At 39.0% G+C, this 23,044-nt stretch overlaps 1 protein-coding gene across 4 annotated transcripts in view; it reads right to left on the reverse strand.

The window, feature by feature from the left end:
* The window catches only part of SMARCA2 (SWI/SNF related, matrix associated, actin dependent regulator of chromatin, subfamily a, member 2), a 193,369-nt gene that overhangs the window by 110,570 nt on the left and 59,755 nt on the right, over positions 1 to 23,044 (reverse strand). For 3 of the 4 annotated variants that reach the window (XM_021714085.1, XM_008061339.2, XM_008061337.2), the window contains 9 exons: positions 21,153 to 21,283; positions 20,863 to 20,920; positions 18,372 to 18,472; positions 16,925 to 17,072; positions 13,224 to 13,387; positions 11,271 to 11,337; positions 10,461 to 10,571; positions 7,045 to 7,287; positions 5,518 to 5,631 (listed from right to left, as the gene is read on the reverse strand). In XM_021714085.1, the coding sequence (XP_021569760.1) occupies positions 5,518 to 5,631; positions 7,045 to 7,287; positions 10,461 to 10,571; positions 11,271 to 11,337; positions 13,224 to 13,387; positions 16,925 to 17,072; positions 18,372 to 18,472; positions 20,863 to 20,920; positions 21,153 to 21,283 (1,137 nt within the window). The remainder of the gene's footprint in view (positions 1 to 5,517; positions 5,632 to 7,044; positions 7,288 to 10,460; positions 10,572 to 11,270; positions 11,338 to 13,223; positions 13,388 to 16,924; positions 17,073 to 18,371; positions 18,473 to 20,862; positions 20,921 to 21,152; positions 21,284 to 23,044) is intronic. The other variant, XM_021714086.1, reaches the window with a different exon arrangement.

Here is a 23,044-nt window from a genome sequence, read left to right on the forward strand (position 1 = left end):
ACAACTCTGAAGTAGACACATTGACCAACAGTGAAGGCCAGTGGAGTTTTTTATAATAATCATGCTTCAACTCTGTCGGGTATAAGTTCATTCCCCCCAAAAATGTGATGGCACCTGTTTAGAGAATTAATGTGAAAGCTCCTCAAAATATACTGGTGCTACAGCAAATGAAATTTGTGAAATTTTTTTTAAAGTAGGATTTATTGAGAGGACAGAAAGCCTCCCACAGTGGGAGGGGACCCGAGGGGGTTGCCCAAAAATTCTGAAATCTTAACAGGGATGATTCTCCCAATAAGTTAGTCTTGTGAGAGCTGCTGAAGTCATTGTCTGTAAAACTGAGGTGCTGACCTCATGTACCTGGTAATTATTGCCATAAGGTTTCTTATGTTAGTAAATGACCTAATTGGTCCCTCCAAGTAGGCAAATTGGGCAATTATACAAGGTGGGACCCCCCCAAATCCAAAATTCACTTACAGAAATTGTGTATTTATTCTTACATGCTTAAATTTCCAACACCAAAATATTCTCTGTTTGATGCAATACACCTATAGAGACAGTTTTCCCACTGCTCAAACTAGTGTTTGAACGCATCAATTTTGACACCTTTTAGTGCTTCTGCCATTTTTGTGTGTGTGTATTTGTTTGTTTCACCTCTTCCACAATAGTAAAACGTTTCCTTTTGAGGACTTTTTTCATCCAGGGAACCAAAAAAAGCTGCTCAGTGCAGAATCGGGTGAATAGGGAGGGTAGGGACAGGGGTCATGCCATTTTGGGTCAAAAAAATGCTGAACACAGTGCAGAGTGGGCAGGCACGCTGGTAAATCACTCATCATGAAATGGGCAAATGCATTAAAAGATCTCTAAAAAAAAAATTCGCTGAAGCTGAATGCAGCCTCTCATAGCAATGCTAGCTGGAACACTGATGCCAATGGGTTCCTAGAATACTTACCTAGTGGGGGAAGCCTGTACAAGAGACCCACCCTCCAAAAGATAATTCTGGTTTTCTGGGGGGGGGGTCCACCCTCATAATAGTCCAGAGTCTCTTCTCCTATAACCTTGTAGAAGTATTTGAGCTTTATTCATAGTTTTTGCCTGAATATTAGTCTTCATTTATAATTTCCCTTCTAACAGGATGTATTATTGGAACATACTGTGTATGATATATCACCACGTTGTGAACTGAGATTTTTTAAACAATATGTTTCAATTTACGAAAGCCCCGGGTTTTGGAATCTAAAGTATGACAAAGGAACAAAAGTAATGATTAAATATACTAAGCATTCCAGACATTGATATGGTAAATATACAAATTACCCATCTAAGCAAAGTATTTTTGGTGTTTTACACAAATTATATAAAAATCAGGATTGATTTTAGGTAGGTCAACCTCTAATTAACCTTGGGCATTATATACACATTTTAGCATATTTAGACATCAATATATACACAGCCAATTACAAGTATAGTTGGTTCTTGATGATATGAGTTAACAAAAAAAAGAGTCAACACAGACAACCTTAAATGGGAGCTAAATCAAAAAATCAATTTTCATTTAGCATAAGTTTTTTTTAATATAACCTCTTTTCTATTTGGCATTCTTTCCTGAGGGCAAGGAATGGATTTTATGCCAACAGTTTGGTGATAGGGGTTGGGGGTGGGGGGCGGCACATTCCCTTGCTCATTAGGTGTTTCACTAGACTAATATTAAAACTAATTTTCCTCTGCAGTAGAACTGCATTCATCAAACTGTGGCCTTTATATACATGCTTTAGTTTTACCTGAGGAAATACATGAAAAGTTGTTGGATACCACTAGGCATTAGAGAAACGCAAATCAAAGCTACAAGATACCACTACATGCCTACTGAAATGGTAAAAATGTTGAAAATGGACAGTACCATGTACTGATGAGAATGTGGAAGAAGTAGAATGGTCATACACAGGGGGTACCAAAAATATGTATACACATTTTAAGGACGATGTTACTCAAAAGATGGCATTAATTGAATGCTAGCGTCACCATGCAGGACAGTCAAATAAAATGGTGGAAGCACTGTTGAGTGAACATCATACTACACATTGCTAATGTAATTTGATTCAACTTCGGAAAGTAATATATAGATAACATGTCTTAAAAATGTGCATAGATTTTTTTAGTACCCCCCCTCCCTTATTGCTGGTGGGACTACCAAGTAGTTCAGACAGTCTAAAAACTAGTGCAGACATTTCTTATACATCTATGTATACATCGACCATATGACCAAGCAGTTATATGCTTTGGTGTTTACTCAAATGAGACAAAAACCTATGTTCTCACACAAACCTGTACCAATGTTTATAGCAGCTCGATTTATAATTGTCAAAACCCAGAAACGACCCAAATGTCACTTAACTAAGTAGATAAACAAACTGTGGTGCATTTGTATAATAACATTCTATTCAACAATGAAAATAAACCAACTATTGATACATGCAATAACTTGCATGAATCTAAAACATATTATTCTGAATGAAAGAAACCAGATGCAAAAGGTTACGTCTGATTCCATTTATATGACATTCTGGAAAGGGCAAAGAAATACGGATGGAGAACCACATGAGGATTAGTAGCCCACACGAGGCTAAGAATAGAGGTAAGTTTTGACTAAAAAGGGACACTGTTAAGGAATTTTTTTGGAGGGGTGGGTGTTGGGATTGTTCTGTATTTTGGTTGTGAGCATGGTTAACATAACTCAATGCATTTGTCAGAACTCATAGATCTATATGCCAAAAGAAGTGAATTTTGCTACATGTACATTTAACAACAAAATAGAATACTTTCCTAACTTTTTTTTTTTTTTTTTTTGGAATTGGAGTCTCACTCTGTCCCCCAGGCTCAGGTGATTCTTCTGCCTCAGCCTTCCCAGTAGTTGGAACTACAGGCATGTGCCACCATGGCTAATTTTTTGATTTATTGTAGAGATGAGGTCTTGCCAAGTTACCCAGGCTGGTCTTGAACATGTGGGTTCAGGCAATCCTTTCATCTTGGCCTCCCAAAGTGCTGGGATTATAGATATGAGCTACTGCGTCCAGCACTTATTCTTTTTTTCATGAAAACATTTGAGAATTACTGCTACAAAAGTATTTAGCCTTTTCCTGCCATCTGCCATAATTCACTCCTGGATTTTTTTATACAGGTTGAGTAAGACATATGTTGTTTGTGGCTATAAGCAGGTGGTAGCAGAAGAAGCCTCCTTACACCCAAGGATGATCCTTAAATTTCCAATCTTCCCCAGGTAAAAAATAAAACATCCTAAAAAGGCAGAGGAAGCAGAAAATGAACATTGGCCAAGCCACATCAACGACAGCCACATACACAAACCCTTTGAGAGATTTAGGGGGACAGAGATGTGGGAGGGCTACAGAAAGTATAGCAAAGACAAAAGAAGAGTGAGAGAAAACTTGAAGTGAATAGGAAGATGGAATTTCCATTAATGATAGAAACAGAAACACGAGAAGAAAATAAGGAATATGATAGAAACATGAGAAGAAAATATGGAATATGGTAGAAGTACCTCTCACTAGTTGGGCACTTACCACATGTGAGACATAGTATTATGAGCCCTACATCCATCTAATCCTCAAAGCAGTTCTATGAGCCAGATATCATTTATTTTCCAGTTCGCTGATGAGAACACTAAGACCCATTTGGGTTAATTAACTTGCCAGTTCAGACAGTGAGAGACGGAGAACATGGTAGGGATCCATTGACTACTCTGATAAACACTGCCTGTGATTTCACCAAGTTGTCCCCAGAAAAAGGTAACATGGTTACCTTTAAAGGTATAGATACCTATAAAAGTATCCATAGATAATACCACACACACGTAGTATTTCACACACCTCAACTATAATACTCTGGGTGTTAATGAGTATAAGTAAACTTTATGCAGAAGATATACTCTTGACAACCTGAGTGAAAATATATTTTTAAAAAATATTTATCATCCTCAAGAGTACTCAGGAAGCTCTCATACAGCAAATAATTCTTTTGTGATGTAGCTAATCACCACATGATCCTTATGCTGCAAAACTTCGGATTTTCCTACAATGGATTTTCTTAAACAAAATCTACTTTCAATTGTAGTATGTTTTCAAAATCTATCTATATTAGCCAGTCATGGAAATAAATAAACAAGATTAAGAAGTTTTATGAAATGAATAAATGAAGGGCTTCAGTTAATTGCATTTTATTTGTTACCTCTTCTAAAGAAAAAAACTATAGAACAAATTAAAATTCTCAACATTCCATCTCTATAACTTGCCGTAACAGTATGTTCAGAAGTAGTTCAAGGTAACCACATAGCCACCATACTCATTGACTAGTTTAGCTGTTCAGTAACTAAACTCCATCTTGAACTGAAAAGTTGTTACCCAAAGGCCCAGGCCATAGAAAGTCAAAGGGAATATCAATATCAGTCAGCACTCAAGATGCATTCACCAGCAAAGTAAAATACTTAAATATTTAGATGTTCACAGAAATATATATGGTATAAAAACCATTTTTATTTTTAATATTTTTCCCAATTGTTAACATATAAAGGATTAGGGAATAAAATTCTCTCTTAGCAAACTGATCAACTTTGTATACCATCTTGCCAACTCCTACTTAAAGATGAACAGGATGAACCAATCTGTCCGAAAATAGAGACATTACCCAGAAAAAACCACAATCATGCAAAAATAAGACATTTCAGAATTGGCTCTTCTAAAGAAAAAACTCAAATCAAAATATCTCATGCGACAAATAGTATGCAATTCTAAGTTATCTTTAAAAGAATAAAACCTAGACTTCAAATGTATGTGATTCTAAAATTTGATTATAAACATATTAAACTAATACCCAGATTCAACTCCAAAACACGGTTCTAAGAGCCCAAAAAATATTCGAAAGCACTGAAAATGCAGTTTCCAAAAAAGCAACCTGAAAAATACTTGCTTAAAATGTTCACAGGAACTTAATTTCCATGGTGTGGGACAAAAATCATGTCCCAGAATAACTAGGTGATGTTTCTGTAATTTGCAGTAACTCTATCTGACTTACTATCAGAGTGGTAACATCACAAACATCAAATATTGAGTAAACGTCCAGGAAATCTAGACATGTTTACTATGTCCTTCAATAATGATACAAGTCCCAAAGTCAAATCCTTACTTAACTTACAAGCAGAACAATTCTGTAGTGCCTGCAAGAGGGAACTCAGTGAGGTCAGTAACTTAAAGAAAGAAGTGTGAAATTAAAATGTAATGAGACAACGAATTTGAAAATTTTATAAAATCTGCTTTTGGAAATCAGGCCGAAAGTGTGTAATTTCCCTTTTCTCTCTAGCCCTATCAAACAAAAAAGCACTTTAAGAAATTTTCAAGATGCCAATAACTACAATATGAGCCTGATGTTTTAGAAACACAATTTCATGGTCATATACTTCAAATATATCTGCAAGAGAAAAAAATAAAGACTTTTGAATTGGTAACATACTTTTTCTGGAAGCTGGGATTCCACTTCTTTCTTCAGTCTCCTCAGTAAAAATGGTCTTAACACTTTATGCAAACGCCTGATAATCAATATAGTTTCTTCTTCATTTAAGTCCACCTACAAGAGAAACTTACATGAATTTTTTTTTTTTTTTTTTTGTATAAAAGGGTGTTTCATGTAACAAAGCTTTATGTAACACTTATGTCCCAATGCACGCTTGAAATTTTATGTGAATTACAGCCAGGTTTATGCCTGTCATGTACACCTCTGAATTCTCTTCCCACCTGTCTACCAAGAGGTCATAAAATGGTGTCTAGATAGGTAACTTTGCCTTAATGCTGAGTTCTGAGGAAAAGAGCCCAGAGGTCACCAGTTTTACATCAGCAGTGTTAAAAGCCCCAAATGTTGTGGAGTATGATTGGCAATAAAGGCTGAGTGAAGAAAGAACAGAAGAAAAGGGGCAATAGTGAATGTGTTCCTACTTAATGTTGAAGCCTTAAGTTAGGCCCTTCACTTTCGTTGCCTAAGACACAGAAACACATAGAGACAACAAGGGCTTGAACACAAAAAGAGGAAGAACAAGAGTAGATCCAGTGTACGCTGGTGGATCTCCAAGTGTCTCTACCTTAACTCCTTCCTTTTCTCAGCCCTGATCTGGTTCAAGTTTAATCCTAGTTATAAAATTCCCTGCTTTCTCTCTCTTCTTCTCCTATTAACCTCTGGCGGGCCACTACTTTCTACAAATGGGCAAGCCAATGACTTAACTACTGACAAATGGCAAATGTGCCTATGAAGTACCTCACAATGAAAGGGATAGATAGCTTAAACATAAATTTTCCTAAAGCATTTGTAGCTTTGCATTCCTATAATTAAGGAACCACTAATCAAAATGACATGTGCCCGTTTTTTTTCTTGCAATGGCCCATGTCTTCCTTTCATAAGTGAGCTCTAAGAGAAAACAGCTGAAGGAATGGTAATAAGAAATTTGAAAGTGGCTACTCCAGGAGGGGTCTGTATATACACGGCAAACTGAAATTCATTCTAAAAGCTGAAAAAACAGTGTGCAAAAAATTAGAGTAAACTAGTTCTGTTTTACACACAAACTCTTTATGTGGAAATACTTCAAAGGGAAGTCCAAGTTTATAACAAGGAAAAGATTTGTTTTAAAGCTTGCATTTAGTTCGTTGATTTGGTCTAGTAAAATTAATTCAACAAATACCCCCATGTTCCTTGTCCCTGTGGCCCAGTGCAGTTAAGCATTCCACGGTCAAGAACATTTTCTGGTAGCCTGGCAAGCATGCTGGCAAAAGACAAAGGGGTTAGGATGCCCCACGCACCACTAGGTCTATTTTCTTAAGAGGGGAAAATAACCCTGGAACAAGACCATGTCTACCCCCTGACTGGCTTCATAAAATAAATGCCATTGTAAACCACCCTGTGAGTTTTCTGTGGCTGTAATGTTCTCAGCTTTAGGCCCTTTCATTTCATTTCATTGTCATGCAGTGGAAAAAACAAAAGTTAGACCAGTACCCTTTCACCAGTCATGGCAAATGGAGCATTAAACCACTGTTCAAACGTGCTGCAGCTCTTGAAAATTGTGGGGAGGAGGAAGTTGAGGAGGGCCCAGAGTTCAGGGAGCTTATTCTGCAGCGGGGTCCCAGTCAAGAGGATCCTTCTGGGGGCCACATAGTGAGTGTTCAAGACCTGAGTCAGTTTGCAGTGATGATTCTTCATTCGGTGGCCTTCATCCACTATCATATATTTCCACCGAATCTAAAACACAAGAGGAAGGACCAGCATGTAATAAACAAAGGAAAATACAACTATTTCTTTTCTTTTTTTACTTTATTTTATTATAAAGGTGTTGGTTACAAGTCAGGATTGGGTACATAAGTAATATATGTGCAGGTGAAGTTTGGGCCTTCAATTGGTCCTCACTTCCCCTGGTTTAGGATCAGGTGCCCTTTGTGGTGTTATGTGTCCCCCGTTCCCCCCTCCTCTGGCAGTGTCACACGACTACCAATCTCTCCCTTGTACTTGCAGGCAAGTGGTGGTGTGGAAAACCAAAAAATCCATACTTTGTACATGTCACCGTATGATTTTCCTTAAGATAAAAGAATCTCAACAAACAGACTATTTTCCATGCCTGATAGATCACGTAAGACATCTTGTAATAATGGAATGTTAAAGCAACCATGTTCTATACAGATCATGGGATTCCAAATCACCCTTTTACAAAGAAGAAGACTTGGGTCCAGAAGGAAACGGTTGATCCTGTGCCTGAATCCTACAACTCCCCATCCAATGCTCCTTCTATTAATACTGCGTCATGACAGCTGTCCCTATGTCATAGTCAGGCTGCCTCGGCTTATGGTAGGCATAGAATATAGGTGTCTACTTGAAGCAGAAGGCAATGACTGATTTTTTTGAGATGACATTAGCAGGTATCTATAGCTAAGATACTCTTGGCTTAATGCCTTCTTTTCTATTATACTGGCTGGCTACTACCTTGAGGGCTTGGCTCAGTGTTTTGTTTTCTTTGGACTGGTTGCTAACATTTAAAAGTTGGAATATTTCACATAAAAATCTGGACATCCTGCTTCCTTTAAAAAAATCAGGTCTAATAACCAGGTTTCCTCAATACACACAAATCTTACCTGCTAGGTCTAGTACACCTCTTTTATCTAAAATGAAAGGTTATATACTCACTGGCAGAGAGGGTAGTACAAAAATGTCATTCTTCCATTTATTCCAAGAGTGCAAAATTAAATACAACATACTCCTCCGACATCACTATCACTTAAAAAGTTCAGAATGCTTAGGGCATGATCCTCCTTCCTAAGTCTACGCAGATCCATTCCTCTCTCATGCCTCACCCTTTAGCCCTCTTAAGACACTGCTCAGTTTCTTAAAATGAGAACAATAAGGAATGTTCCACTAAGCCTATCCATTCTCTACAAAACAGTGGCACTGGCCAAGAAAAACATCTGTTGCTCAGATGTCCCCAGATCCTGCTGCAAAGCTCCTAGAGAGAGAAGAGAGATGAGAAAAGTATTCTGTACAGTCCTCGCCTTCCTCATTAGAAGCACCAGTCATGCTGGGGGAAAATGAATAAACTCATCAATCAGGCTGGAATTTACAGGTTAACAAAATTACCAGATTTTTTTTTTCCTTCCTCCACCACCTCTAAGAACAGTGTTTAAGGATAATTAAAAGCCGGGCTCGGTGGCTCAGCCTGCAATCCTGCACTTTGGGAGGCTGAGGTGAGTGAATTGCCTGAGTCCGCGGGTTCGAGACCCACCTGGGCAAGTTGGCAAGACCTCATCTCTACAATAAATAAAAAATTAGCTGGGCATGGTAGCGCGCGCCTGTAGTTCCGGCCACTTGGAAGGCTGAGGTGGAAGGATCGCCAGAGCTCAGCAGGTCGAGGCTGCGGTGGTTGGGAGCATGCACTGCACTCCAGTCTGGGTGACAGAGTGAGACTCCAACTCAAAAAAAAAAAAAATAGGATAATTAAAGTTGTACAATCAACTGCCCAAGACATACCAATAGCATGAAAAGAGGCCCACAGACAAACATGTATTTAAATAAATGTTCTAAATCTACTTTTCTGCCTAATTTAGCTTATAAAATAATAAACAAGGAATCAGAGCTCTTTGCTTTTGTTATTGGGTCTACTACTAATTAGGTCTTCCACTTGGAAAGAATTACCACCCCTTTCTACAACTCCATTTCTTCAGTAACAAATAAAAGCAATGCATCTCATTACCAGGCGTCTCCGATGAATTTTTAAATACATATGCAGAAGACACATGAATTTTTTTGAAAAACGCTCTCAAATGTACAAATACATTCCCATAGTAATATTGAAAACACACCATTTTTGACACTGCCAAAGTCATCTCTGAGTATGAGTAGGAACACAGTATTATTGCCAGTGCCATCTCAATTATTAAACCTCCTCTGGGAACACATTTCCTTTAGGCTATTTTCTGTGATGCCATGAAGGGAAGTCTCAGTTCCCAGAGCAAAGGTTTAATGCAGAGATAGAACGGACCCCAAAATGGAGATTCTGTTCAATTCTGGACATAACTAAGTTTCAGATTACAGTACTTTCAAAACACCATGAGGTAAAACAAGTTACTAAAAATTTTTTTGTATTTTCATTATTTGTTCTATGAAAGATAGTGCTTCCATCATTCTACATGAACATATTAGGAGACAAGATGATATCAATGGGAAGAAAATTTCTCGTTTGTGACTAAAGGACAACTTAGTACATACAAATTAGGAAACATGTAGGTCATAGAGACAACTTTTTCTCAGCTCTGAATAAATAGTCACAGAAACAGTCCTGAGAAACTGAAACAATGATAGCCTATTATTTCACCAGAAAAAACCTAAAACAGGAATACCACAAAAGCTGCAACTCGGGTAAATGTTCATATGGTAGACACCATATGGAGAGGTGTCTCCTTGTCTTTGGAGAGACAGAGGCACAAGAGGAATGAAGTTACTCTGACAATATCCCAGGGCAACAAAAACAATTATTTCTTTCCCGAGCATGTTCAAGGCTGTTGGAGAGAAAAGAGTTGCAGAAGAAACCCAGGTGAATTTTTTTAAGAGATGTAAACTCATTAGCTATGAAAGGCTAGATAAGAGGCTCAGGATCAGTCTCTCTCTCTCTCCCTCCCTCTCTCTCTCTCTCTCTCTCTCTCTCTCTCTCTCTCTCACACACACACACACACACACACACACACACACAAATTGCATGCATGAAATTAAAACAAATGTCCAAAATATAATGTATTAGACTTTTGGAAAAATAAAAAAGAAACAAGCCATCTAATGACTAAATTATACTACTGAGTATAATTTGAGCAATACTTCATGCTCTACAGCAATGGTCCATAATTAGAGAAAAAAAGAATGTTTTAAAAACATACCTTTGCAAGAATGTGCTTGTCTTTTATAATGTACTCATAAGTAGTCAAGAGGACATTGAATTTGCCACTCCGTAGCTGGGGGACAAGGGAGCGACGCATGGCAGGGGTACCCTGAATGGGAAGAAAAATATCTCTATTACCCAATGGAAGTACATGCGTATGAGTTCTCACTATTCGTAGCTTAATGATGCCCAGACATGTGACTGAGGAATGCACATATTCACATTATCATATACTGATCCATTATTCATGAAGAAGTCTTGGCTAAATCACATATGTCCTGACATTTTTCAGACCTTTCTAGGAAGGTTTCCCCACCCAAGACTTCGGGGGGGGTGGGGGGGGGAGGGCGCATATGGGGGAGCAGGCAGAGAAAAGGAAATAACTGCGACCTTGTGGTAGTAGAGAACCTGCTGCTCTGTTGAAAGCCTCCATTTCTGTGGGAGCGTGCAGCAGGCAGCCCGGGTGCCTGGGTAATTGCCTGACTTTGCAGGAACAGTCAGCCCAGTAGCAGCCCACAGTAAGCCAGTCAGCAGCACACAGAATGTGCAATATTTGTCATTTGTATTACTCTCATCAGAAACCTTGCAATATGATAATTAACAATTTTCTTCTGGATTTCACTATCTGAAAGTAATTATGGTTTATTACAGTAATCTTCTTGGGATGATTAACTCTCACGGTTTAGTACATGATGTACATGACAAAACTTTACAACCAAGTACAGTTCACAGATGTGCATATGGAATGAAGAAAATAGGGTCTATTTTTTGCTTTTCCACATTTATATATAAATACAGCATTCCAAACCTTGTAAGAAATTTTCACCACAGAAGGAGCCCATTTGTCAAATTCATATGTCCAGTTAGATAGAGTCCTATAGAACAACAAAAAAAAAGTACAGAAAAAAGACATTTGTATAAAAATCAGCAGTTAAAAGATGTTCTTAGTCATTTTCATGTCTCGCCTTGAAAGGGGCTAGAGAATACAAAATATCTCAACAACATATTTATTTTAAAGGTGTGGGAATAGGTGATAACTTAGAAATTAGCTGCCGCAAAGCATGACAAGTTTGTTTGTGGTTCATTAAAAAAAATCTCCTAAGAATAAATTAAAGCATATATAAATACAGAGTGGAAAAAAACTAAATTTTAATATAGTATTGAAAAACAGCAGCTATCAGAGTGGTTTTGGGAATCTTTAGAAACAGCCATGTAAGTTCAGAAAAAAGTTAACTCAGAAAAAAGAAATTACCAAATCATATGAAAATATTAAAAAAAAATCTGTCAAGAGGGAGCAGGAGAAGAAATATTGAAGGACTTTTTAAAAAAACCCTTAAAGTGTTACCATAACATTGAGTAAGAAAACACAAAATACAGATTAAATGCAAAAGATGGCTAAATATTATAGATACAGATACGTCATATAAAAAGGTCTACAAATGGTTTTTATTAGGCAAAATTTCAAGAAAATACAAAAACAAGATTCTTATTCTTACTCAAGGTGTGAGTTTGTTGTGTCAGCACCAATCTATAGCAAGACCACAGTGAATAAAGCTGCAACCTGACACCCACAGTCAGAAACCCTGAACTCCCAGGGAGGGTGGTTATGGACCATTATTCCCTCACTCAAGGGTGTCCACTAAAGACCTACTAAGAACACCCAGTGAGAGAAGCACTGAGGATGTAATGGTAAACAGCAAAGACTGTCCTTCCTCATCAAACTTACTGAAACATAACCTTAGTGCATATGCTGAGGTCATTTTAATACAAAAATTCATAGTTATGACTTTGACTTATGTTTTACTTTAAAACATACAATAAAGAAAGATTTAAGAGTGCATAATCTGCCGGGCACGATGGCTCACACCTATAATCCCAGCACTTTGGGAGGCCGAGTTGAGAGGATTGCCTGAGCCCAGGAGATCGACACCAGCCTGGGTAACTTGGCAAGATCTCATCTCTACAATAAATCAAAAAATTAGCTGGGCATGGTGGTGTGTGCCTGTAGTTCTTGCTACTTGGAAGGCTGAGGTGGAAGGATCGCCTGAGCCCAGCACGTCGAGGCTGCAGTGGCTGTGAGTGTGCACTGTACTCCAGCCTAGGCGACAGAGTGAAACTTCTACTCAAAAAAAAAAGTGTATAATCTTTATTTACACATAAAGAGGTGCCAAAAAATGTATAATACACATTTTAAGAAAGAAAAAAACTATATTAAAATTGTAATACTCAATAAGATGAATGGGCAAGTCACATTTGACTTCTATAATTACAAGAGGTGCTCAAAGTGGTTATCATTGTCGCCCAGACATTATGGCGAACATCTCTTAAAATGTGTACACATTTTTTGGCACCCCCAGTGTGTGTGTGTGTGTGTGTGTGTGTGTGTGTGTGTGTGTGTGTGTAAAACCTTTGGAAATGGAATAAGGAAAAACCAAAGAAACCTTAAAGACAAATGCAAACACCTTTCCCCTGTTAGCCACTTGAAGTGTGATGATGAATGAGGCCCACCATGCAGCATGCAAGCTGTGTAGACAGCAATGCTAATAGCTGATATGATCACTCGGCCCTGTGCTTAAATAGCCAATCAGAAAGGCCAGGGTGGGGAGGGATAGGAAATTAAAACCTAAATCCAGATTACATGCTCTTGGTAATCCTGCTACATGCTACAATCCTGCCTTAAGCGGAAACAAGGGCAAGCTGCTAATAGGGCACGCTGGCGACACACAGAACGATGGCTGTGGAATGAATGATTTTTACTTACGAAAGGGGAACAATGATGAGATAGGGGCCATTGAGTCTTTTGTGCTCCATCAGATAAGTGATGAGTGCAATGGTCTGTATGGTCTTTCCTAGCCCCATTTCATCAGCTAAGATTCCGTTCAAATTGTTATTATACAGGGAAACCATCCATTCCAGGCCCTGGAGCTGAAATGAAGAGTAATTGCTTCAATTATCCAAGATCTGTGCAGGTAATTAATACTAATACAACTCAAGTGAGGCTGTGACTTCTTAACTCCTCAGTGCTATATGTTGGGTTTCCCACAGTTAGGAAAGTGGAGGAAGCACCAACGCAAAAAGAATGTAAAATATGAGCCTGTAATCATCCCCGCTGCTTGGCAGGTGCTGGGTGTTAATCAGATTTAGAAATGATGGGCTGTAGCATACTGGTGGGATTTTAAGCAGCTTTGCTGCTCATCCTTACTTAGCATTTCACAGTGTATGACATTCTAGAATTATTATAAATGAAGAAAGCCCAAACCCAAATCTAATCCAACCACTCTAAGAACAAAAAGCCAATGTGAGGATTAAAGACAAACAAACCAGAAGGCAGATTTGGCACACAGATCACAGATCATTAGAAACAGCCTTTTTGGTAATGAATAGACTACCCCCAGAGTGAGATGCCCTAAGTGAGGAAGTGGAGTGACCAGGGGAGCCAGAGTCACTCTGCTAAGACACAGGAGGACATTTCTCTTCCTGGCAGAGAGTAAGTTTCCAGGCATGGAAACTTTGCAATGTGGGTACTCCCCAAAGGCCACATACTGGAAGCTGACTGCCTGGAAACATGGTCAACATATTTTTAAAGTATAAAAGCACTGCACCAAGGATTCAGCTTTGAATTCCCAACGTTGAGCACAAAAGAAAGTACAGAAAATGCAGTATTGTTATACCTCCATCCCCCACCCACCAATTCCTTTCCACTATCCTATCACAGATGCTGGATTTAAATGTTAGGATCATGTACATATATATTTGCTAAAGTCAATTTAGCTTGCTAATGATGTTATGCTTAGGGAAATGTTAATATTATTTGTTTTATGCAAGAACAAAGCAAGTGATTCATTTATTTAAAATATTTATTCAATTACTATTCTATGTAAAGGGCCATGCAAGGAGATACAGCAGATGGATACCAAGGACTGTAAGAAGCATGTCTCCCTTCAGAGACTTGTATGAAAGAGGAAACAATGAAGAGCCATACACACATGAACCAAGACGTGGTTGACAGTGCCAGTGTATGTGTATAAAATTTTATTGACTAGGGTTTTCTTAGGGTGGTACTACAATGGTTTGAAGAAATACTTTCATAAGCCACTTGAGGTAGCTTGTACCATGCAAGACTCCAAATAATCCTAAAGGATTTTGCAGGACTACAGGAACACCAAGAGTTGAAAGAAATAGGAGGAGTCTCCAAGAGAATGGGCAAAGAATACAGAGGGGAAGGGGGAAATAATTGTAAACCACAAAGTGGTAGACAGGAGAAGCAGTCTGTCTGCAATGTGACCCTGAAGCAACCAGACCTTTTAGACTTTTAGACAAGTTTAGTTGGCTTTTAGAAAAGTCAAGTAAATACAGGAAACTTTTGGCTACTCAGTGCAAGTGGATCTTTTTTTCTTTTTAATGCAATCAGTAAAGGGGCTGAATTTTGCACCTGTATTAATTCTAGATAAAATAGAAGCAGACATTAGCAGCAGAGAGGACTAGAAATTAACAAAAATTGTGGGAAGTGATTTGGACTTTCCCAGGCGGTGGAATTGGCAGAGCCAATTCAATGGAGGATGAATATGGAACCAAGCTTATGTGGTTCTTCAGGAAGCAGCAGAAAGGAAGGCCTCAGCTATGGCAAGGTTAAGTAAACATTAATGATACGAAAACCTGTCAAGAAGCAAGAAGATAGAAAGCATATTCATGGAGAGATGCAGGGAAGGATTTGAACCACAGTTTGAACTGATTTGTGAGAAATGTGGAAAGATCGCATCAGGCAGATAAGGATGATCAGATTCCAGGAAGAAGAAACCTCATGAGGCAAAATTCCAGAGACAGACAGTGCAGGGCACACTCAGGGAATCTAGAGCAGCAAGGTGAGGGACAGGCATAGGTTCACCTAAGGAAGTAGGAGGAGTTAGGTTTGAAAAGGAAGCGATGAAGAGTGATTACAAGGGTGTTGGATGGCAGAAGAAAATCAACATGGCATTCAAACTTATTTATGAATAATCCAAAAATTGGATTTCCCAAATAGAGATATACGAAAGTTTATACACATGCCATGAGTTAACATCTAAGTCAGGTAGGCCAAATAAGATGAAAACCACTCGGGATATCATAAAAGCTGCATGGACTTTGGAGAAAATGAGACCTTACTAAGGTCAAAGTAATAATCCTCAGGGGATGTGCTAGAAACTCCTGGGGGTCCCCAAGACCTTTGTAGAAGATCTACAAGGTCAAAAGTGTTTTCCTTACAATACTAAGGTATTATGTGTCATTTTTCCTGTACTGGCATCTGCACTGAGGATGTAAAAGCAATGGTGGGTTAAAAGCTGCTGGCACTTTAGCACAAAACAGGCATACTGTGCTGTGGCCATCACATTCTGCACTCCAGGCAAGGGCAGCAGACACAGTACCAACGTTAAGTGTGAAGAGGGGATCTGATAACAAAGCATTTGGGAACCATGGGCCTAAAACATGCACTTCCTAAAGTGTATTCTAGAAGACACAGTATTACAGGGTGTTAATTGGTGATACATAAAGACTGGGCTTGATAGGCAAAGAAATTTGGGAAAGATGAAGTTAAACAACGTTAAACAAGTTATTTTACTGGAGGATCCTGATGTACATTATGGATTAGGCATTTATTTTTCCAGAGTCATAAGTGTGCTGATATGCCTCGTGGATTACCAAGAGGGATCACTGCTAGGGTAACCATTTGTCTGGTTGGCTTGAAACAGTTTAGGGTTATGTCTATTTTCAACATTAAGAGCTTCTACCCACTCTCACAAATATCCAAATTTGGGATAGTAAATTAAATGGCAATCCTGGTTACATCTAATAGTATTTCCTATCTTTATTTGACCACAAAACTGTAAAAACTTAAAAATTTTTTTGAAGAAAAATTCTTGGGAAAAAATGTTCCATGGAACACACTTTGGGAAACATCACAAAGTGGTAGGAGGTGGAAGACAGGAATAGTCTCAATCCAGACAGGTCAAATGAAGCATTCACCTAGTTTTTAATCAAAGCACAGATGCTCACAACTTTAAGGTGTCTTCAAAAAGAGCATAAATGTAGTAGACAGCTACACCTAGGAGGCTGAATACATAGCATAAAACTATAGCCACACCTAAAATTTTTCAAGAGAGTCTTCGTTTACTTCAAGGTGAGTCACTGATGTTCCCTACATTAATAGAATGTGGCTGGGTTTTCCAGTTTGAAGAGATCTACTTAAAACAAAATTCATCTTAAAACATAAACGAGAGCATGGGTATGGTACACCCTAGTAAAGATGGCAACATGGAAGTACCCTAAAAGAAGGATAATAGGCACAATAGGAAGAACCTCAATATTATAAGTGACTTCTTACTGTCATCAAAACCTCTGAATCAGTCAACATGAGCATGACATACCTCGGTTGAAATTAGGTACAAGATTCTAAATCACCAAAGAAATACAAGCCACGCCAATTACCTGGTAATGCTTCAAGGTTCCATTGATGAGGAGGGCAGACTGCTTCTCCACCCTCTCCGAGATGGCGTGAGCCACAGTGTAGTAGGACTGGGAGCCTCTGGCACTGTACTGCATACTGTACTCATCATCTACATCTTGTTTAGCTGTCCTGAAAGAGAGAAAAAGTGGAGAATCACACACAGGCATGTGTGCGTGCATTATTTTATTTCACTCAAAAAAAAATCAACTGAGAATCTGAAATAGCTGCAAAAAAGTATGGTTTACTTATCTCCCACTACATGCCTTGCATTTAAAATATACTAGCTGTGATCCTCACAAAAACTAAGTGCAGTAGACACTATTATTCTCCTTCCCATTTTATGCATATGGAGAATTTTAGACTCAGAAAAGTGACTTTATTTGTCTGGGTCTCATAAAAGCAGTCAAGCTAGGACTTGAATGCAAGCCCCTTCCACCTAAAAGACAGGAGGATGAACCCTGCAGCTGCAGATTAACACTTGGCCATGAAGCATCCTAGGCTGTTGGATACAAAGTACCTCCTATTCCTAGAACACTGGCTAAAGCCTGGAGGGTAGGGGGAGAGGGCCAGACACAACATTAAAGGAGAAGGAAGGAGGAAAGGTAGGATTCTGTCTTTTGTTCCTGGTTCAGGAACCAGTCGTTTATTCTACAGGCACTGAGGGACCATTAAGAGGTTCTTAAAACCTTCAGTGAAAGAGCAGGGCAGATCAATAAAAGGAAGGTCCCTAAAGTGAGGCAGATAGCCAGGGAATAAAAATGGAAAACATGAGGATATCTATCTCTGGTTTTCAAAAAACTTCATCTTTAAAAATTTCCTATTTTGCATGTAGTTCACAACACTTTTCTTTTAATACTAGAGCAATATACAGGCAAAGAGATGCGCAAATCCCTGATAGAGAGGGTTCAGGAACAGGTGAGAAGCAGAGCTGGGGCACTCAGAGTGGGATGGGGAGAAGAACTAGGTGGGCATTGGTGGCTGACTTGGCTAAGGCAGCAAGGACAGAGACACTGCTGCTGCTTGAGTTTCCTGGCGAGTACTGAGGCCATTAAGGGAGGCAGGAAAGGCAGCAAAGCAGCCAGTTAGGGAGGTAAGTTTGACTAGTTCAATCTGGAATGGAAGTGTAGATGGCAGGTGTGACGCCCAGGGGTAAGCCTAAACCGGAGGTTGGGATTCAGGAGGGAGAGAAGGAAGAGCAAGAGAAGGGAGGGAGGGAGGTAGGGAAGGAGGAAAGATGGAAAGGAGGAAGGGTGCCATGCAACCCTGGGACCTGGGGACCCAGAGTTCAGTGGTGACCTCTAAAGCAGTTTCTAGTAGAGTATGACATGAAGCTGGCTCCCTTCCTTAAACAAAATTTATTAAAAGATGATTCATGCGCATCATCCTATGCAATGCATTTTCAAGGGAAAAACTAGGAGAAATACATACTCAATGATCTGCTTGGCATCCTTCTCAGAAACTTCTTCACTATTTGGATCCAGAAGTATTTTCTCTTCAGTTTCCTGCCTACTGGACTCTTCTTCTTCATCCTGGAGAAGGAACAAAGATATGAAGAAAATTACATTTTAACAAGAGAATCTCTATGATTGGCATTTTCTGAAAAGAGATAAACTAGTATCCAACTTCATAAATAAGTACATACAATTAAGGGAAGAAGTAATTTTCACATCTATTAAAATCAGGCAATACACCTTTCCACCTCTGTTGAAATCACTGAATGGGAGAACAAAAGGAACCCTCCAGGGATCCCCTGGAACACTTGCTCCCAAGAATAAATATGTAAACATCACACCAGAAAGATAAATATCATTATGTGGCTTTCGAACACAGACCATATCTGTTCTCACTTACTTAGTAGCATTCTATAGCCTTCTCTCCAAAGGCAGACTTTAGAGATTTTAGGATTATCTTTCTCAGAAAAGTGCTCTCTCTTTGCCGGGCTTGGTGGCTCAGCCTGTAATCCCACGCCTTTGGAAGGCTGAGGTGAGTGGATTGCCTGAGCCCGTGGGTTCGAGACCCGCCTGGGCAGCGAGACCTCATCTCTACAATAAATCAAAAAATCAGCCAGGCGTGGTAGCGCATGCCTGTAATTCCGGCTACTCAGAAGGCTGAGGCGGAAGGATCACTGGAGCCCAGCAGGCAAGGCTGCGGTGGCCGGGAGCGGCCACTGCACTCCAGTCTGGGCGACAGAGTGAGGCTCTAACTCAAAAAAAAAAAAAAAAAAAGTGCTCTCTCTGATAATGCCACTGGGACTTTGATGGCCCCACTGCAGAGGACTTGTAGCTTGTAAGCACATGCTACTTTCTGTGACTGGTTTACATCACACATTCCTGAGTACTGAGATCAAAAACTGTCAATAACTTGGCAGAGGATTCAATACCTCCCGACTCTCAACTGCATCTACATTCCTTCTATCCACCACTCACTTGGTGTTGAAGGCTAAATCTTTCTAGATAACCCTGTGGAATTTCCTTTAAAAGCGGGTTTAAAGAGCACCATGATTTCCATAACTATTGAATGACAAAATATTAACTGACATGCCATCAAGGCTAAAAACCCAAATGATGATAATAGATCATTTAGAAGGAGGAAGTAAACTGAGGACTGGGCGCAACTCCTTCACTTTCCAGGTGAGGAAATGAAGTGCTGAGAGGAAACATGACTCTCCACAAATCATTCAGGCTTGCTTGTGGCAGGCCCAAGACAGTTCTGAGGTCTCCTGTCACCCTGGTCAGAGTTCATTCTCATCCTAACTGTCTGTACTTGTCATTCTCACACAGGCTTCTGCTGGTCAGGCAACCTACTTCATCTTATCTCCGCTCCTCTCTGGCCCTCTTACTCAAAGATATTCTTCCAATGGGTCACTGATGGGCCCATTCATCCACATAAACAAGATACATTTTAAAATGAATTTTCCAACATTTGAATATCTCAGAGATAGAATAGCTGGGGAAACAAAAATTAGGATGTCCCCTAAAGTATTTGCTTTTTAATGGCTATTTTTTAATGCAGTTTTTATTATTTTTCTTCTTTACAAAAGCAGTAAGTGCTCATGGTACATTAATTTAGAAAAAACTTCCACATCCACAAAATAGAAGGAAAATAGCCATTGTCTTGAGATCCTGGGAAGCTATTATTGGTAAGGCTATTTTACCTGGTCCTTGGCACTTACGCCAAGCATTCTGGAAAGCATCAGATCTAAAGACTACATATCAACAATGCTCTAATAAAGGAGATCAACTATTTTTTAAATCCTTCTATTTGTAATTGTTAAATTAAACACTTCATAGTTCATCTAACAAACATCTTTATTATTTCTTGATTTCTATTAAAAGGATTCAAAAGTCTCATTTTAGGTTCAGTTATATGAAGTATTTCTTCCAAGAGACTAAGTGATGTGCTTTTTTTTTTTGGTAACAAGTATATTCAAGAAATTCAAACATCACATTTAGAGAGAAATCAAGAGGATCAATAAACTGATTAAACTAAGCCCATGTTGTCCTTTTCTTCTAAGTTTCCAGACTTAAAATAGCAAATAGACTCTAAGACCCAGCCAGCTTCAGAAACTTTTGGGCAGCTACTTCTCAGTGTGAACCACTTGGAGGCATGGAATTGCCTTTCTGAAGGTAGTCCATCTTCAGTGCTCTCCCCAAAGACCATTTCACCATCTCCAAGTTCATGCCAGTTTCCCATTTCTTGGCTCCAGATGAATTTAGACTTCACCCAGTTTCTCCATCAGCCAGCTACCCGCAAGAGATGACAGTACCATTAGGTATTTACCATAAAAGTTTTGCAAATACAATTGTTACCCAGAGGCCAATACTGGAAGAAGAAGTGACAAAAGGACACAGGAATGCCTACATTCAGGGAGAAGTCTCTTCTACCAACTTTCAAACTTACCAAAGAGACGCATACTTACCTCTTCTTCATAATCAGAATCACTCTCTTCACTGTCGGATCTAGGGGCAACTTCATAACTATGGAAAAGGAATGGGGAAGAGGAAAGGGCTTAGTTCTTTAAATTATAAAATAATAAAGGCACATATGACTTAACTGGCATGGTCTATGTTCAGATGACAAATGCAGATAACAACTTCAACCATCTAGCAAAGGCCATGGTGTTTTAGTTTCAAAACTTTACAAGAATCACCAAAATCTAAATGATTTGGTGGCCAAATGACTGTCATTAATGTTGCTTTCATGCCGTACCCAGGGTTCATTTCCAACCAAGCATCCAGCTGACTTGCTTTGGGTGCTTCTGGCCCGAATAAGACCTTGCCAGTTTCCGTGTGAGTCACTTTGACAGGGAGGTCACTCATCTGGCTGCTCTCATCTATAGGCTAGAAAGGAGGGAAAAAAAAAATGTTAAGATGTTCCAGCCTGAGCAACATAGTGAGACCTCGTCTTCACCCAAAATACAAAAATTAGCCAGGTGTGGTGGCAATGTGCCTGTAGTCTCATCTACTCTGGAAGCTGAAACAGAAGGATCCCTTGAGCCCAGGAGGCCAAGTCTGTAGTGAGATAGGATCTCGCCATTGCACTCCAGCCTGGGCAACAGAGTGAGACCCTGTCTTGAAAAATAAAAACATAAATAAATGCCTAAATATATAAATAAATACATAAATACTAAATAGGACATTTTTTTCCAGTTCCACATGCTGTACGTTTCTCAGACTTTTGGCTGCCCAGCATCTGAAACCTTTTTTCTGCATTTGGAAACTTCGCTGCCTAATGAGCCTTGGTGGGAAGTGAGAAGACACTTCTACTAGAGAAAGTAAAAATGCTACCTCCCTGGCAGCTAAGGGACAGACACAAATCTTAGCTCCGCCAACCACATGCACTCTTCAAGAGAGGAGCTAGAAGTTCAAGGGAGTGGGGATCAAGAGGTGCACTGATGCAGGGTAGACCATGGTGGCAGCACTGCCATTGGCTGTGCCAAGCTGTTGGCTGCTCCCGACAGCAGCCTGTCCTCACTGGACCAGTTGTACAACACAACACAATATTAGGAATAGACCTGAGTCAGGTTCTCCAGAAACTGTGAAGTTCTGATGAGTTATGCAGTGTCCTATTAATACATTCCCTTCTTATTTATTTTCCCCTTCGTATTTAAATCAGAGTTTACTTTCAACGTTTGCAACTAACCCTCAATCTCTCAACTGATACTTCCAAGATAACAACTATTACAAAGTCATGATTTCAGAGAAAATAGAAAAAGTAAAAGGCATTGTAACCCATGTCATCTCTTAGTGGCTGTCTGGGCTTCTATAGAACCAGTGCTCTTTATTCAAAATCAGACCACCAGATGTGTAATCCAACCACTGGTACCTGTGAATGTGATCAAGAAAAAAGCTCTGCTCCTCTGAAACTTGGCAAATTAACCAAAATCAAGCTAAAGCTCATTACTAGACTCTATAATAAATGGCTTGCTCAGAAAAATTAAGTAAATAAATGAAATTACGGAGGTTGTGTTTGACCAACTTTAGGGAATGAAGTGTCTTAAAAGACCGAAAAATGGAAAAATCCTATGCAAATGAAAGCTACTAATTATAGGGAGACTGATAGGTACTTCTAGGAGCAGACTCCCCAAGTAATTGTTTGTTTGAAAATGCAGATTTGTGAGCAGTTCAAGATATCTATCTCCTGAAAAGTAATAAAATGAAATGTTTAGACAATTCATTAATTCCAAAATTTTCCTAAATTACTTTTAATTGTAGTTAATTAGAAATGACAGGGAAAACAGTATGCTATAAGTTATCTTATAAGACATGGCCAAAAAAAGAAAAATAACCAAAAATATAAACCCTGCCTCAATAAAGCACTATCAGAATAAGAAACAATGTATTAGCAATCATCTACAAAAATAACCTTGAAAGAAAAACTTACACCAGACTGTCTGTTTTTTTCTTTTCCTTTAGTGTGTGCTAAAGCAATGGTTTTGAACACCATTACTCTGCAGGCCAATGTGATGCTTCTTCCTCATTAACGTAAAAGGTCATCTATATACTCACAAGATAAAGAAGGAAATCTACCATTTGCTATAATTTCCCTTGGAAAATTCATAGTCCGTTATCTTGAACTATTATAGTATAACTTGTTTTATT

Source organism: Carlito syrichta, unplaced genomic scaffold, assembly GCF_000164805.1.
Source record: "Carlito syrichta isolate Samal-C Ts95f unplaced genomic scaffold, Tarsius_syrichta-2.0.1 Scaffold305211, whole genome shotgun sequence".
Taxonomy (NCBI): domain Eukaryota; kingdom Metazoa; phylum Chordata; class Mammalia; order Primates; family Tarsiidae; genus Carlito; species Carlito syrichta.